Below are 13,970 nucleotides of genomic sequence, written 5' to 3'. Positions count from 1 at the left end.
AATACTTTCTGGCCCACTCTTAACTCTCTCGACCTGGCCTGGCTGTCATACCTCTCCTTCTGCTTGTCCTGAGCCTGCGCTAAATGAATAGAATTAAATACCGCAAGGGGACTGCTCATTAAATTGCATCCTGTGTCATGAATGAAGGGGCAATAGAAAGCAGGTAGCTTTTTAGAAGCAGATCGTGAAGAATGTCTCCCCTCCATCTTGTCTGATCCTTAAAAGTAAATTAGCTACCTTATTGGGCAAAATGGAATGTTTTTATAGTACAAATTTTAGGACAAACAAGTTGCACCCATGCATATTACTTGGCTCATTACTTTGTTTACTTTTCATTCTTGCTGCAGTACCAAGGTTGAGCTAATAGTTGAATACTTGTAAGTGAGAGGAAGTAGCCATCTTGTTTTGACACCAATCCCTCATCTAAATTTCTTGGCACACTTCTCTGATAAATCATGGGGAGCTGTTAGCATTCTTTCATTATCTGCTGTCATACACCATTATAATTTACAATTTTTAAAGAAATAATGTACATACAAAATTTCTTTTTAAATATATAGAGAAGAACCTACTTTTTGGTTTGAAGGAAGATGGTGGTTTTGACTTTTCTATTACCCTTCTATCATTTCTCCCTCTTTAGTGATTGGCTAAAGTTAGTCACGTGACATCACTATTGATGTGACCAACTTTAGTTTATCTGTAGAGTTTTAGAAGATAGGAGACTTCCTGTGGAATGGACACAATCTAATGCTGTGGGTGAGCTTTCTACTGAGACAACATGAAATATACTATAGGGGTAATAGTACTTTGCCAAACAGAGGTCTGCATATTGGAATTTATTGCAAAGACAAATTGGCAAAGAATGAATTTTTCACAAGGACTGGAGCACCTTGTTCCTAGGTTAGTGCTTAAATTGGGCTAGGTGCTGGTATTGAAAAGGTAGCTGTAAGGATTCATAATCATAATTTGCCATTCTTATACAGAATTCAATGATTATTCTTAATCCAGAAGTGCTGTCCATCTTGGTAGTACAGTTTTGTCATCTCTAATTGAAGAAACTTTCAAAAATATTTTCTGGAGTTTAACCTTTTAAATGAACCAGTCTGTTACAGACAGTTGGGACTTGAACTATAAATTAGAACAAGTATAACACTGAAGGGATCAAATTCCTCAGAGTTTTTGTACGCAGGTATTTAGGTCAGAGTTCAGTCAGATATACAGTAAGAACCAGCCTTGCATTGTGGCAATTCTTGGAACTTTAGATACAAAGCTTAGATACAGAAAGCAGGGAAAAAGGAAGTTTAAAACTAAAAGATACATGGAATCCAGAATATTTTGACTTGGAGCTTCCAGAAAGACCTAGGTTGGTTTGTAGGTCAGTCTGTTGGGGAACAATAAACAGAAATAGTACTTGAAATTAAGTTTTGAGAGTCCAAATTCGTTCTTTAAATGTAAAATATGCCAGTTTTCATAATTGTAATTTAAAACCCCCTAAAATTTAAATATGACTTCTTTTGTTAAAATCCCTCTAGTCTTTCCCCAACCTTTGCATACAATAAGATCTGGCTTCCTGACAAAGCTTAAACTAGGTCTAGGCTTCTAAGTCCTTGGAACTAGTCATGTTTGTCCCAGTCCCTGTCTGACTTCATTATAGTTTCAAATCCTGTGTGTCATAGCCACCACAAAACAGTCTATAATTGCTAACATGCTGCTTTGCATTCTAGATCCAGGTGATTGAAGATGACAGAAATAACCGTGGATCAGAGCCATTTGTCACTGGAGTGAGAGGGCAGGTTCCACCCCTTGTCACTACCAATTTCCTGGTAAAAGATCAAGGTAATACACTGCTCACTACTTACTGCAGCTCCTTCCAAAAAAAAAATAATAATAATATAGTGCCAGAGATCTGACAATAGAATGCCCAGATTCTCAGTGTACAATTTCTTGGGACATTCCCTTTGTACAGGGTTTTAGTGCTCTAGCTTTTTGTTAACCAGTAGAGGCTTAAATTCTAAAAATGTTTTTGGTTGTGATCTAAAATAAAATATAAGTTCAGTCTCAGACAGTAGTGGATGGTTTGACCAATCCATCCATAGGTAAAAACAATTAACGTTTTTTAGAGGAATGAAGTGGAGGCAATGAATGTTGGAAAGCCAAGAATGAAGATTTGTGAGTAGAAATATGTTGCATATTTATATTAGAGTAAAAGGGAACATTTTAGGATGAAGGCATGTTGGCAGTATGAATGTGAAGGGTCTAGGACTGGAAGTGCATTATGGTGTCATGAATCATGAATACAATGCAATATATGATCTGGGAGTTGGGTGGAGAAAGACGTTACCTTATCTACCTTCTTTTGTGACTACTGGTAGTGTTGTCAGTTTCTCATTTTCAGGGTTGCTGAAATCTTATACAAATAAGTGCCTTATTTTCTAAACCAGAATTGCACTGCTCAACAAGGAAGCTGTTGGAAATGAAAAATGGAATCTTCCCAAATTATAGTGTCCGAGTACCTGTTTACAATACCTTAAGTTAGCATAATCCATTTGAGATCCACCTGACATGTAGGTCGGCCCTTGTATAAATAGTGTGTTATTTTTATGGGGCTTTTTTTGGAGGGGAGAAAAGGTAGATTTAGAGTTGTAATCTGAACAATACAATACTCTAGATTAAGAACCTCTATACAAGGAGTTAATCGGGACCACCCATTTCACAGGTTACGCTGTATCTGAATACAAGTCCCTATGTAGATGGGTGCTTAGAGTCTGCCTTATGGGTTAATAGGTTGCCCATGTCATAAGTTTTGTACTCTTCAGAGAAAATTTGAGAGTTTTTTGTTTTCCTTTACAGGTAATGCAAGCCCCCGCTACATAAGATGCACATCTTACAATATTCCCTGCACATCAGATATGGCCAAACAGTCCCAGGTTCCCCTAGCTGCTGTCATAAAACCACTGGCTACACTACCGACAGAGGAGGTGAGAGCAATATCCTGCATTGACAGTTAAGAGGCTTTGAAGTCCTAGACAGTGTAGACCTTGGTGGAATGAGAATTTTGGAAAGCAAAGACTAAGCAAACTTTGGTCCTCAGATAAACCTGAGTTCTGGTCATCTCTTTGCCATGACTTTGTGCCCCTGCTCTCTTCCATCTGTAAAACCTGGTTAACCCTTACCTGCCTAATCAAACGGGGGGGGGCTGAAAGACTCTAAATCACTTTAAAGTAGGGAAGGTCTGGAAGAGTGCTAGGAACGTAGGCTCTAGTTACAGGCATATGTTTGTTATGTTGCTGCTCCTAACCATGACTTCAGTGTATCTATGCAAACTGCTCTTGATGGCTAGATTTATAAAGTGTGAGTTGGGCAGCCTATCCACCCATTACATGCCTTGCCCCTTTCAGACTCCATTGACTTGGGGGGGATAGTGCATGGGCTTTAAAATCTATTCTGTTGCTTTTTTATGTCATTTTAACAGTATTTTGGATTTTGCAAATCTGCTCGAAAGGTTTCAATAAACTGAATTGGCCTGAAGTAAATTCCCACAGTGTGCTTGGGACCTTATTATAAGGGATGTATAATTGGAGAATTAAAGCAGATACATTTCAGAGGTTTGTGTGGTTTAAAAGCACTCTGGAAAAGAGAAGTGCACCTACATATTTAATCTCCAAGTTCTGATTTATATGCTTTGAATGAATTCATCTTTTTTGCCAAACGTCAGTGAGCCCCCAGTCCTGGAAACATCTTTATTACAGACAAGGGCCAGTTCCCTTGTGGAGGGGCCCTACTGACAGATGAGAGCTTAGCTAAATAGCCTGCACCTGTTGAGAGAAATAAGACTCTGTAAATGGAGCCAAAGTTGGAGAGATGGGGAGGGGAAAGAGAACTGAGATTGGTGAGAACAAGGCATTGAAAACAATCTAGAATCCTTAAAATCCAGCACCTGCTCACCAGATGGGACCTTTGCTGCAAAAGCTAAGCAAGGTTCAGAGAAAAAGCATTTGAGGCTTCAGGAAATAACTAGACTTCCCAATATCTAGGATGTTAATTGGCATGTACATTTTCCATGCATGTTATGGCTCTTCACCCTGTAAAGGATTTTTGTTCTTGAGGTAGTAAAGCTGGCTGTCTGTTGTCCAGAAGCCAGGGACAAACTAATGTGACTAGGCAAGTACAAGAGTCAGGTTTTCTGTCTGACAGATGAAGGCAACGTGGCAGGGATAGAGGAAGTAACATCAGGCAGAAGCAGCCTTGAGTGGTCTGTCAGAGAGGAAGGTGGCTAGAGGGGTGAATAAGTATAGCATAGATATTTGAGTTGCTTTATAAGTAGGGAGAGGTGTGCGAGTTGTGTAAAGCAAGAGAACTGAGCTGTCAGTTAAAGCCGAGAGGGGAAAGAGCTGGGAGTGGTCAGAACAACTGTTCTGCTGTCAGTCAAAAAATGTACCATCTGGTAAGGCTGTGTGCAGAGCCTCATGGTTATGGGGAGGGGAGAAATGGGATCTTAGGCTCTACAGTTCTGCTTAGGGAGTGTTTAAGGCTGGAAAGTCAAGCTGTCATTGAGGCCAATGCACCTACTTGAGAAATGCTTTGAATGTAGCCTGTGACTTTGAAAGTAGCTTGTGTGCGAGCTCCTCTTAATTGAATCAGATTGCCTCTTGCTGCTTCTACTAAGTATGCAGAGCTCTACAAGTTGCTCCAAAGCCTACTCTGACTTGCCTGGAAAAGAACTTACTTACTGGTAAGATAAGATTATTGCTTCTACATGCGAGTCCTGAAGATAATGATACATTATGCTAATACAGTAATTATCAGGGACTGATGTAGCTTGAATTGGAGGCAGTTGTAGTGATCAAGACCTCAGTGGTTTCCTTGAAGATTGTGCTTACATCTTCACACCAAGCTCCCACCAAGTGAAAATGCCCATACCTATTTAACATGGCTTTTAACTACTAGGTCATCTTGCTTTGAAGAATAGGCTCCTCTGGATATATAATGTCTTCATTGGCTCCTGTAGTTTTAGGTCTTCTATAACAAGCTTATCAAAGGAAGCATATTCCCTGTCTGTATCAAAGCACACTTTAGAATTTGAGAGAGAGAGAAGTGGCAGGTTCAAAAGTGGAGTGTGTCTAGCTCCATTGAGCAGTTTTCTGCTGGTCTGAAGGGGGACCAAGAACAAATGACCTGTTGACACAGCAACAGGGAGCCTGCAGCAGCAAGTGTCAGTAAGACAGATTACACTTCTAGTTTGTATGGATCTTGGTTTAAAACCAGATGGATACCCATGATGACATTTTTTTATTTGAAGGCATGAGTCCCAGTTTGGACTCTCTGACTGCAGTAGTGTTTTAATTGTATATTAAATTAAAGGGAAAATGATACAGGGGAGAGTTAGGCTGTAAACGTAAGGGCATAGAAATGACTGGAAGTGGCACACTAGTCCAAAACTGACCAAGCAGAGTTTTAAAAAAATCCCAAACAAAACAGTAAAAATAGTTAGTTTAACTTCATTTGGGGAAATTAAAATTAATTCAGACTGAGAGAGAGGTATTTGCACTTTCTCCACAAGCAGCAAAGACAAAAATATGGGTGATTTAATGTATGATCTGAAAAGTTTTTGTCTGTACAAAGGGTTTGGGGATTAAGTTTGTTTTATAAATTTGTGGCTGTGTTTTTCACCCTGAGAAGAGGGGTTAATTTTAGCAAGTATAAGCTTCATCATACCCAACAGTGGGTTTTCTACAGAGTATTATTTTATTTCAGGGAACGGAAGTACAGCATGTGAACAGGTCTCTCATACATGATCTTTCTCTTACTGGGTTGATCTATAAAGGGGATTGTAATTGTATGGTCCTGAGTGCTGAGGAAAAGTGCATAAGGCAGCCCTTCGATATTAGCTCCTGAGATCATGGGAAAGGACAAAAGTCAGCTGTGAATAGCACTGACCAAGGTTTAAACCCTTTCAAATCAAAGCTTTGTAATATACTCTGTTGCAGAATTCTTTCTGCTGTCCAGCAGTAGCTTCCAAGGAAATATTTCCTGTATATACGTTTTCTCCACTCCTTTTGCTATTCATTGTGCTTCTCTGACTGTTAATAACTACAGCTCACCAGCAGCTTCTGTGCTTGGAGCTTTGTAAAAAGCATTTACAAAATATATTCAAACTCTCTTCTTCCTCAACAGCTGCTAAAATGCTAAGCCCTGCCATGAGGTAATAACATGCTTTGGGAGATGTCTAGGCACTCTTTCCGGTCATATGACCTGTCTTCTTCCTTCACAGACCCCTCCTTATTTGGTAGATCATGGAGAATCTGGTCCCATTCGATGCAATAGGTGCAAGGCCTACATGTGCCCATTTATGCAGTTCATTGAGGGTGGAAGGAGATTCCAGTGTTGTTTCTGCAGCTGTGTCACTGAGGGTAAGACTTCGTTCTGGGGATGGTGTTTTTGTGCCAGTAGGGAGACACTTGAAAGATATGCAAACAGTTATTGTACTAAAGGGATATTCATGGCATAAGCACTGAGCAGAATGGCTTTTCACTGAATTTTGTATTTCTGTCTTGTATTTTTAAAATGTACCGTTTAAGTAGTACATTCAGGGGGTGATTAAGTGTTCAACTCTGGAATGCTGAAGATTGCAGCTTCTTTAACTTTGTCCTCTTGTATAACGTATTACAGTACTATCAAGCTATTTTAATAAAGTTTTTTTTATCAGTAGATCCATATAGTGTGTTATTGTTTGAGGGATCTTATGGTAATTTTTGTTTTGGACTATGTCAATGAAAATAGTGTAATTAAGCATTTTAGTTAAAATGTATATGATAAATGTTCTGCTCTTAACATTTTAGTCAACATATCCCTACAGTTATTTTCATTCAGTAACAGCCCCCTTAACTGAAAGTAACTTGGTTGGAAATGGAAGTGTTATGCTTATTAATCTTTTATTTTATTCTACATTGATACATATTGATAAGCACACTCCAGTAGAGTATAAGTCGCATTTATGTTCTACTTCTCATAGAAATACCTTCCCTGGCATATGTGGCATACACAAAGCAATGCAATATATTTGTGTATCTAAAATTTGTAAAACAGATCTCTACCTCATGTGACAAAGTGGTTGTTAATTACCATGAAGACTACTTGTGTAATTTTAATCTTGATATTTTTTTTGTTTCTCTTCTGTAGTTGAACTGTTCAAACGTGAAATCCTCTGTGTAGTTTCAATTAAATTGACCTTTTTTTAAAGGGATTTTCATTTTTTCTACTTTTGGTTTTGTTTTGTTTTTGGGGGGGGGGAGTTAGTATCACTTCCTGTAATCTGTTCTGCCCTAGTCATGTTAGCAGCTCTGCAGAAGAGAAATTTCACTTATCCTATTGTGAGGAAGTTTCCCCAGTAATGGAGCTAGGGTCTGTTGGAGGATACTCTTGTCTTCTCCCGTCAGATAGTAGGTGTTCTGCTGGAATCTGCTTTCAGGCTTTTACAACAGTGTGTTTGAGTTACCAATGATATGCTTGTAACATTTGCTGTGGTTTTTGTTTCTAGTGCCTCCTCACTACTTCCAGCACTTGGATCATACTGGCAAGCGAGTTGATTTCTATGATCGTCCAGAGTTATCACTGGGGTCTTATGAGTTTTTGGCAACCGTTGACTACTGTAAGGTAAAACCATGTACATCTAGCACAGAGCTATCATGATAACCTCTAGCAGGAGATAACATTTGTTTTAGTTGAAGTCCATTGATGACATTGCCTTACATAGGGGAAGCAGGTTAGAATTTACATCGCATTTTACAAGTTAGATATTGCTTGATTTCTACAGTAAAAGGGAAGTTTGGTTCTACATCCTTTAACATCATTTAGTTAGAATATAGGTAGATAATTATTATGAATAATTCAAACCAGAATCAAGGAAAGTGCATGATCTCTACAGTGGCAACTACAAACTGCTTTCAATCTGGTGGGTGTTACAAGTGTATGTTTTCAACTTGCCAGCAAAAATTGGGCAAAATCAGTTTAGCTAATGGTGCTTGAGCCAGTCCTCCAAACAGTTTTCTGCAATAACTGCATTATATGCAGAATTTCAAACATGCAAGGCCACTAAGTCCCAATCCCATATTTGAAGCATGGGACCAGGCAATCCTAATATTTCAAGTACTTCTGAGAAGTGGAAAACACATGCTCCATGTTAAGGAAACTCTTGTTTTGGTAAAAATAGAGAAAAAGGTTTCTAAATGTTGCAACGTTACAAACTTAGGGATAGCAACACATGTTGCATTTACCTCTGAACAGTTTGCACCTGTGCTGTTTGTTCCAGAACAGAAAAATCCCAGTGTTGGTGTGTACACACATCACCCTTCAAATCAGGTTGAATGAGTGGCTGAATGCCTTACTGCTTTTCTGCCATTGATTCAGTGATGCAGTTATGGGATAATGGTTTAGATGCACTTTGTAATGTCTGTTAGTACTTCTTATCCCACAAACCTTTCTAGGGCTTATTCCAGAACAGTGGGCATGGATGTCTGAATGATGATTGCACTTTGTTGTGGGATATATAATGGTTTATCGTGGAACAAATGTGACATCCATGTATAGTCTTTCTGTCACCCTGTTGTTAAATAAATCTGTCCTTTCCTCTCCTCTTCTTACCTATCGCTTAAGGCTTGTTTTATGTCAATAGCAAGGTATGCTCATCCTGGGTACTCGAGTCTATTCAGAGCAGACCTAATACTTGTTGAGGGGTGAAAGAGCTACCAGTTCTGGAAAGGGAACTTTTCACTACCAGTACACAATGTCTCTTCATGAACAAGTCCATTTGGATTTCAGTCTTCTAGAACATAGAAACTCTGGGGAGTCTGCTTTGTAAGACATGAAAATGTAAAGGAAAATACCTTCGTAATTAGGCTGCTCTGATTGTTCACTCAGCGATAGCACAATCTGTCCAGAGCACAAACATCTTACATTCATCTGTGAGACGGGGTCAAACACTCTTCTTTTAAGCATGCTCAGGATAATTTGTTAGGTGGGGAAAAGCTAGCTGAACATCAGTGTATTAATTATTTGACCATGAAGAGATATTTAAATACAAACCAGTGGAGTTTTGAACAGGCCTTCATGCTCCATGTCTGAATCTTGCATGATCTTTTTTAAAATATTGTATATTTTTCTTGTCTCCTTTTCCCACAGAATAACAAGTTTCCCGACCCACCCGCTTTCATTTTCATGATTGATGTGTCCTACAATGCTGTGAAAAGTGGCTTGGTAAGGCTGATCTGTGAAGAGTTGAAGTCACTCCTAGATTATCTGCCCAGGTAATCAGCTGCTGTGCTGTGTACTGCTGCAGCCAGTAAAAAAAAAAATTGGGAAGTTTCCATATCTTCCCCCATTCACAGAAGAGTTTCTCCTTTTAAATGCTAGTATAAAGTGCAGTTTGGCAATATTTGAAGTTGGCAAGTGACAGTTCAAGCCCCCCTGTGCTACTCTAGCTATGTGACTTAGTCATAATCTTAATGGATTGTGTGGATGATGTTAGCCTTTCTTACCAGCTAAGAAACTACATGTAGCCTATAACTACATTGTGGGCTAAAAACTACACTGAATTACCTGTTTTCTTCACAAGGGGCAAGGAGTTTTATAGGTAATTATCTTTTACACTAACCATGTTTTCAGTCCAGTAAAGTTAAATAAGCTTTTGAATGCAAGGCATTTCATTTTCCCTTGTCTAGGTCTTATCTGTTGAATGCTCTGATGCAGGTATTGTCTTATTTTCAGAGGAGGTAACCTAGAGGAGTCAGCTATTCGGGTGGGTTTCGTCACCTACAACAAAGTATTGCACTTCTATAATGTGAAGAGCTCCTTGGCGCAGCCACAAATGATGGTTGTATCTGATGTAGCCGACATGTTTGTGCCGCTACTTGATGGTTTTCTGGTGAACGTGAATGAGTCCAGGACAGTGATTACCAGGTAATGGAAGCTGTAGCAGAACTCATATAGGGAGCAACTTTTTGGGGAATTCCATATATTACTTTTAAATGATTCAGCTTTGATAATGGTATTTGTATGCTATATACCTGATGGCTCCATTGTGAGTGTATTTAAATGTACACCTAGAAGGTGACAAGTGTAAACAGAAAGGTACACTTTGGGATGTCCTTAACTTGCCAGGTTGTTGCAATTTGGATACCTTTGGGCAGAGGCTCGTATTTCTAGCTTGTTCAGAAATGCTACAGGTTTGTTACTAGCCTTAGGCATATTGAAAACTGATGTGCATCGTGGAAATAGAGCTACAACTTGCTTTGTCCTCAGTTGGCTGTCTGAATTTTCTTCACTAGTATTAGAAATTAATTGGAAGATGGTGCAAAATAGGACTTAAGGAAAGAGGCTTTTCTAGAGGAAAATCTGTAGTAAACATTGCTGAGACCAGGAGCTTTTAAGAGTTTAGTCACCTTAGCTAAGTTGACAGTGTAAATATAGCTACAAATTGAGGTCACCCTAATTAGATTGCTTCTTTAGGATAGTCAAGTGAAAGAGAAGGAAGGAGAGTCAAATGTGAAAAGTTCAGGCAGCAGCCAGGTTTTTACCTCTTACCAAATCTTCCTTTGGGACTTGAGCTTCTAAATTGACCCTAGAAAGGGGGTAGTGAATTACTGACAGGGTTAGGTAGGAAGATAGACTTTGGGACTAGATTAGATTATCAAGACTAGATTGTGGCTTTTAAAAGGATAAAGTAAAAATCTGACACATTTAAGAGAAGGGATCATCAGGAGCATTAGTTGGAGCTGTAGAGTGAGTGCTGAAGAAGCCAGTGCCAACAGAGATGGAGAGGATGAAGAATCAGCTTTTCTGTAGTTAACAAATGAGATCCTATAATTGGCATGTTGGTTAATAGAAAAGTTAGGCAGGTTAGTGATTACTGTTTCTTAGCCACTTTGGTCCCCTGGGTCATGAGCTACCATTGGTGGTGGATTTACCAGGCAAGGGCTAAATTTTCTTTGACTTTTTCCTTTCTCTCTCTCTGTCTCTTAACAGTTTGCTGGATCAGATCCCAGAAATGTTTGCAGACACAAGAGAAACAGAAACGGTCTTTGCTCCAGTAATTCAGGCAGGGCTGGATGCACTGAAGGTAGATATGTTGTTGTGGGGACCTGGCTTTATTGTCTGACACTGCACAAAAATTGGAATATTTCATCCCATCTCGCTTGAGAATCTCAAAGCTTTTCATAAACAAACCTTACTAAACATAGGAGTGGCTACCCCAATTGCTAAAATACAAGCACTTCTGTGGATCATTATATCAGCTGTTGAACTCACTATCCAATAAAAGAATTGAAACTACCAATAAATTTGGAATTTAGAGTAATTGGCAGAGACAACTTTTGTCAAGTCTCTGGAATTAAGTTGCAGTTCTTATAAACTAAATTCCATGAGTTTGTCAATAATGAGTGGCTTTCTGTTTGAGCTGACAGATTGCTTTGGCAACAACAATAGTTTAACTCTGTGCTGGAGTTCTGGTTGGGCCCAGATTCAGAGAGAATGCCATCTACTGAATTGCCAGCGTTGCCCAGCAAAGCACGTAGACTTTTTTTCTGATGGTCTGCCACTCCCATACTTGACCTAGCTCAATTATGTCCATATTGATTCACCAGCTTGTCAGGTGAGTTTCCTGGAAAACACTTGAACTTGTTTCATGAGAATTATCTGTGTTTGCATACACTGTGGCAAAAAGCAAAGCTAATCCAATCAGCATGCCACTCGTGTAAATCCCATAGGCAGATGTTAATTTAATCATGCAGTGGGATCCTAGGACTCTTATCCTAGATCCCCAAAATCATGCATCCTGCCACACCAAATATGCATGGCAGGATACATGATTTTTGGCACCTGGGATGAAACTTATCGGATCCCATTGTACATTTGCTGGTAGGCAGGGAGCCTTGGATCAGCGACCAAGTCCTTGATTTCCAGGCACCCTGCATGCCTGGACCTTTAAAAAGTGCTGCAGGAATCACGATATTGAGAAACAGTCCCTGATATTTGTGCCTACTGCAATGCTCTTTCAACTTGCCAATGCATGGGGAGCTCAAAATGGCAATGGCTTCCAGCATGCCCAAGCCTTCTCAAGGGTGGTTGTCCAGTGCCAGGTTGCGCTGGCACATGTGGAGCCTGGGATCTCTATGCTTGGCTTTCCCACAGGCATAGAGGTTGAAAAGTTTGTGCAGCCTCGCACTGGGGAAACAGCTTCCTAATGCTGGGCTGCACGCTTTGAATTTCAGTGGACAGGACATATTTGTGTCCTAGACCTGGGAGATGCTTCCTGCCCTATCCTATTCATCAGGAGGAGTGGCTGATCCTGGTCCTGGGGCCACGATAGTGTCATTCACCACACAGTTTAGTTAATTAGTGGAATTGGACAGGGCATAGCCCCTGGGTCCCAGCCAGCAACCAGGGCAGGGCTGCTTGAAAGTCTTCCTGACAGTTCAGTGCTGGGCAGGCTGTCTGGGAGCCAGCTGCTGTCCCTTCCTGTCCCAATCAAGGTGGGGAGGAAGAGCAGAGCACCATGAGATAGTAGAGGGAGCATACATCACGCACCTTCTAATTTAAAGCAGAATACAAACCAGCCACAAAGATGTTTCACATTTTAACAAGCAACATCTTTGTGGATGTAGTGTTCCCAGCATTAGGAAACTTATCCCATGATAAATTGCTTGTACATGTGGCGTCCTACAGTTTGTGAGTAACGTATCAATTAAGCGATAAATGTATTGTCAGGGGCCACTGTGTGTGTTGACCATTAAAAGAATATCAGCAGCCTGATGCTTATTAAAAAAAAAAAGTTAAGGAAGCTCATTTCACAAAATTCACTTCTATCCCAGTAACTATACCTTGATTTCACCCACAAAACACAAGAAATATTAAGAAGAAAGAGTAACTGTTAGCTGAAGTGAACCTAGCTTATGAACCTACTGGTTCAAGATTGTCCCCAGCTAGTATCAGGGAACTGGACAGTAATAGAGTAAGCATTTAATGTGGTTCATTCCAGTGTCCCACACCAGTTCAATGCATGTTTCTAACTTAAATAATTTTCTTCCTCCTCTGTAGGCAGCAGAGTGTGCTGGCAAGCTCTTCATTTTTCACACCTCTCTGCCTATTGCAGAGGCCCCAGGGAAGCTGAAGAACAGAGATGACAAGAAACTAATCAACACTGATAAAGAGAAGGTAGTAATGACTTATGTCAGGGGTGGGCAAAATATGGCCAGCAAGTCGCATCTGGCACGCTAAGCCATTCTGTCCAGCCTACAGGGCCCCTAAAAATTTTTTTTTAAATTAATATTAATTTACCTCTGGCTTCTGTCAAAAATGACAGGAGCCAGACACAGTAGGACCCAAGGGAAGCCACAGCAGGCCCCTGGAAGAGCAGGACCTGCCCAGCCCCACGCCTTCACAGCCGGAAGTCCCTGCCTAGCAAGGGCTTCTGGCCTAGAACCATGGGGCTGTTCCCGCCTGTGCTGGAGTGGGAAACTCAAGTAAGAGCAGGGTTGGGTCTGTGCATGCTGGTCCCTGCCTGACCACAGGGCTGGGGTGGGGGGACTGGGAGTGAGGAGGTAGATGGGAGCCAGCACTGGTGTCCTGGGGCCAGCGCCAGTGGGGCCCAGAGTGGGGTGGTTCCCCTGTCTCCCTGCTGGGGCACCCAGCCTGGCTCCATAGAGTGCAGGCTCTTGCCACCCTGCTCTGGGCCCTGCCAGCACTAGCCTTGGGGCATTACCTGGCTGTCACTGGCTCCCAACCTCCCTTTCTGGCCCTAGGGGCAGCACAGGGGGCACCTGGAGCTGCTGGGGGTGGCACAGGCCAGTGGGGACGTGGCCCAGGGCACAGGAAGCATGGGGAGGCGGTGCGGAACTTGAATTGCATGCCTGAGGCATGGGGTGACAGCAGCCCAGCTGCCCACCCCTCCCCCTCCATTGGAGGCTCTGGTGGTTGCC

General features: G+C 41.0%; 1 protein-coding gene across 3 annotated transcripts in view; it reads left to right on the top strand.

Annotated features, from left to right (window-relative positions):
* SEC24C (SEC24 homolog C, COPII coat complex component) overlaps positions 1-13,970 on the top strand; it is an 84,064-nt gene that overhangs the window by 55,273 nt on the left and 14,821 nt on the right. For all 3 annotated transcript variants that reach the window (XM_019502431.1, XM_019502430.1, XM_019502429.1), the window contains 8 exons: positions 1,725-1,836; positions 2,851-2,978; positions 6,272-6,410; positions 7,538-7,653; positions 9,178-9,302; positions 9,763-9,954; positions 11,020-11,113; positions 13,090-13,206. In XM_019502431.1, the coding sequence (XP_019357976.1) occupies positions 1,725-1,836; positions 2,851-2,978; positions 6,272-6,410; positions 7,538-7,653; positions 9,178-9,302; positions 9,763-9,954; positions 11,020-11,113; positions 13,090-13,206 (1,023 nt within the window). The remainder of the gene's footprint in view (positions 1-1,724; positions 1,837-2,850; positions 2,979-6,271; positions 6,411-7,537; positions 7,654-9,177; positions 9,303-9,762; positions 9,955-11,019; positions 11,114-13,089; positions 13,207-13,970) is intronic.

The sequence above is a fragment of the Gavialis gangeticus genome, unplaced genomic scaffold (assembly GCF_001723915.1).
Source record: "Gavialis gangeticus isolate Ggan-Ray unplaced genomic scaffold, GavGan_comp1, whole genome shotgun sequence".
NCBI lineage: Eukaryota > Metazoa > Chordata > Crocodylia > Gavialidae > Gavialis > Gavialis gangeticus.
This window is presented reverse-complemented; position numbering and strand designations above follow the sequence as displayed.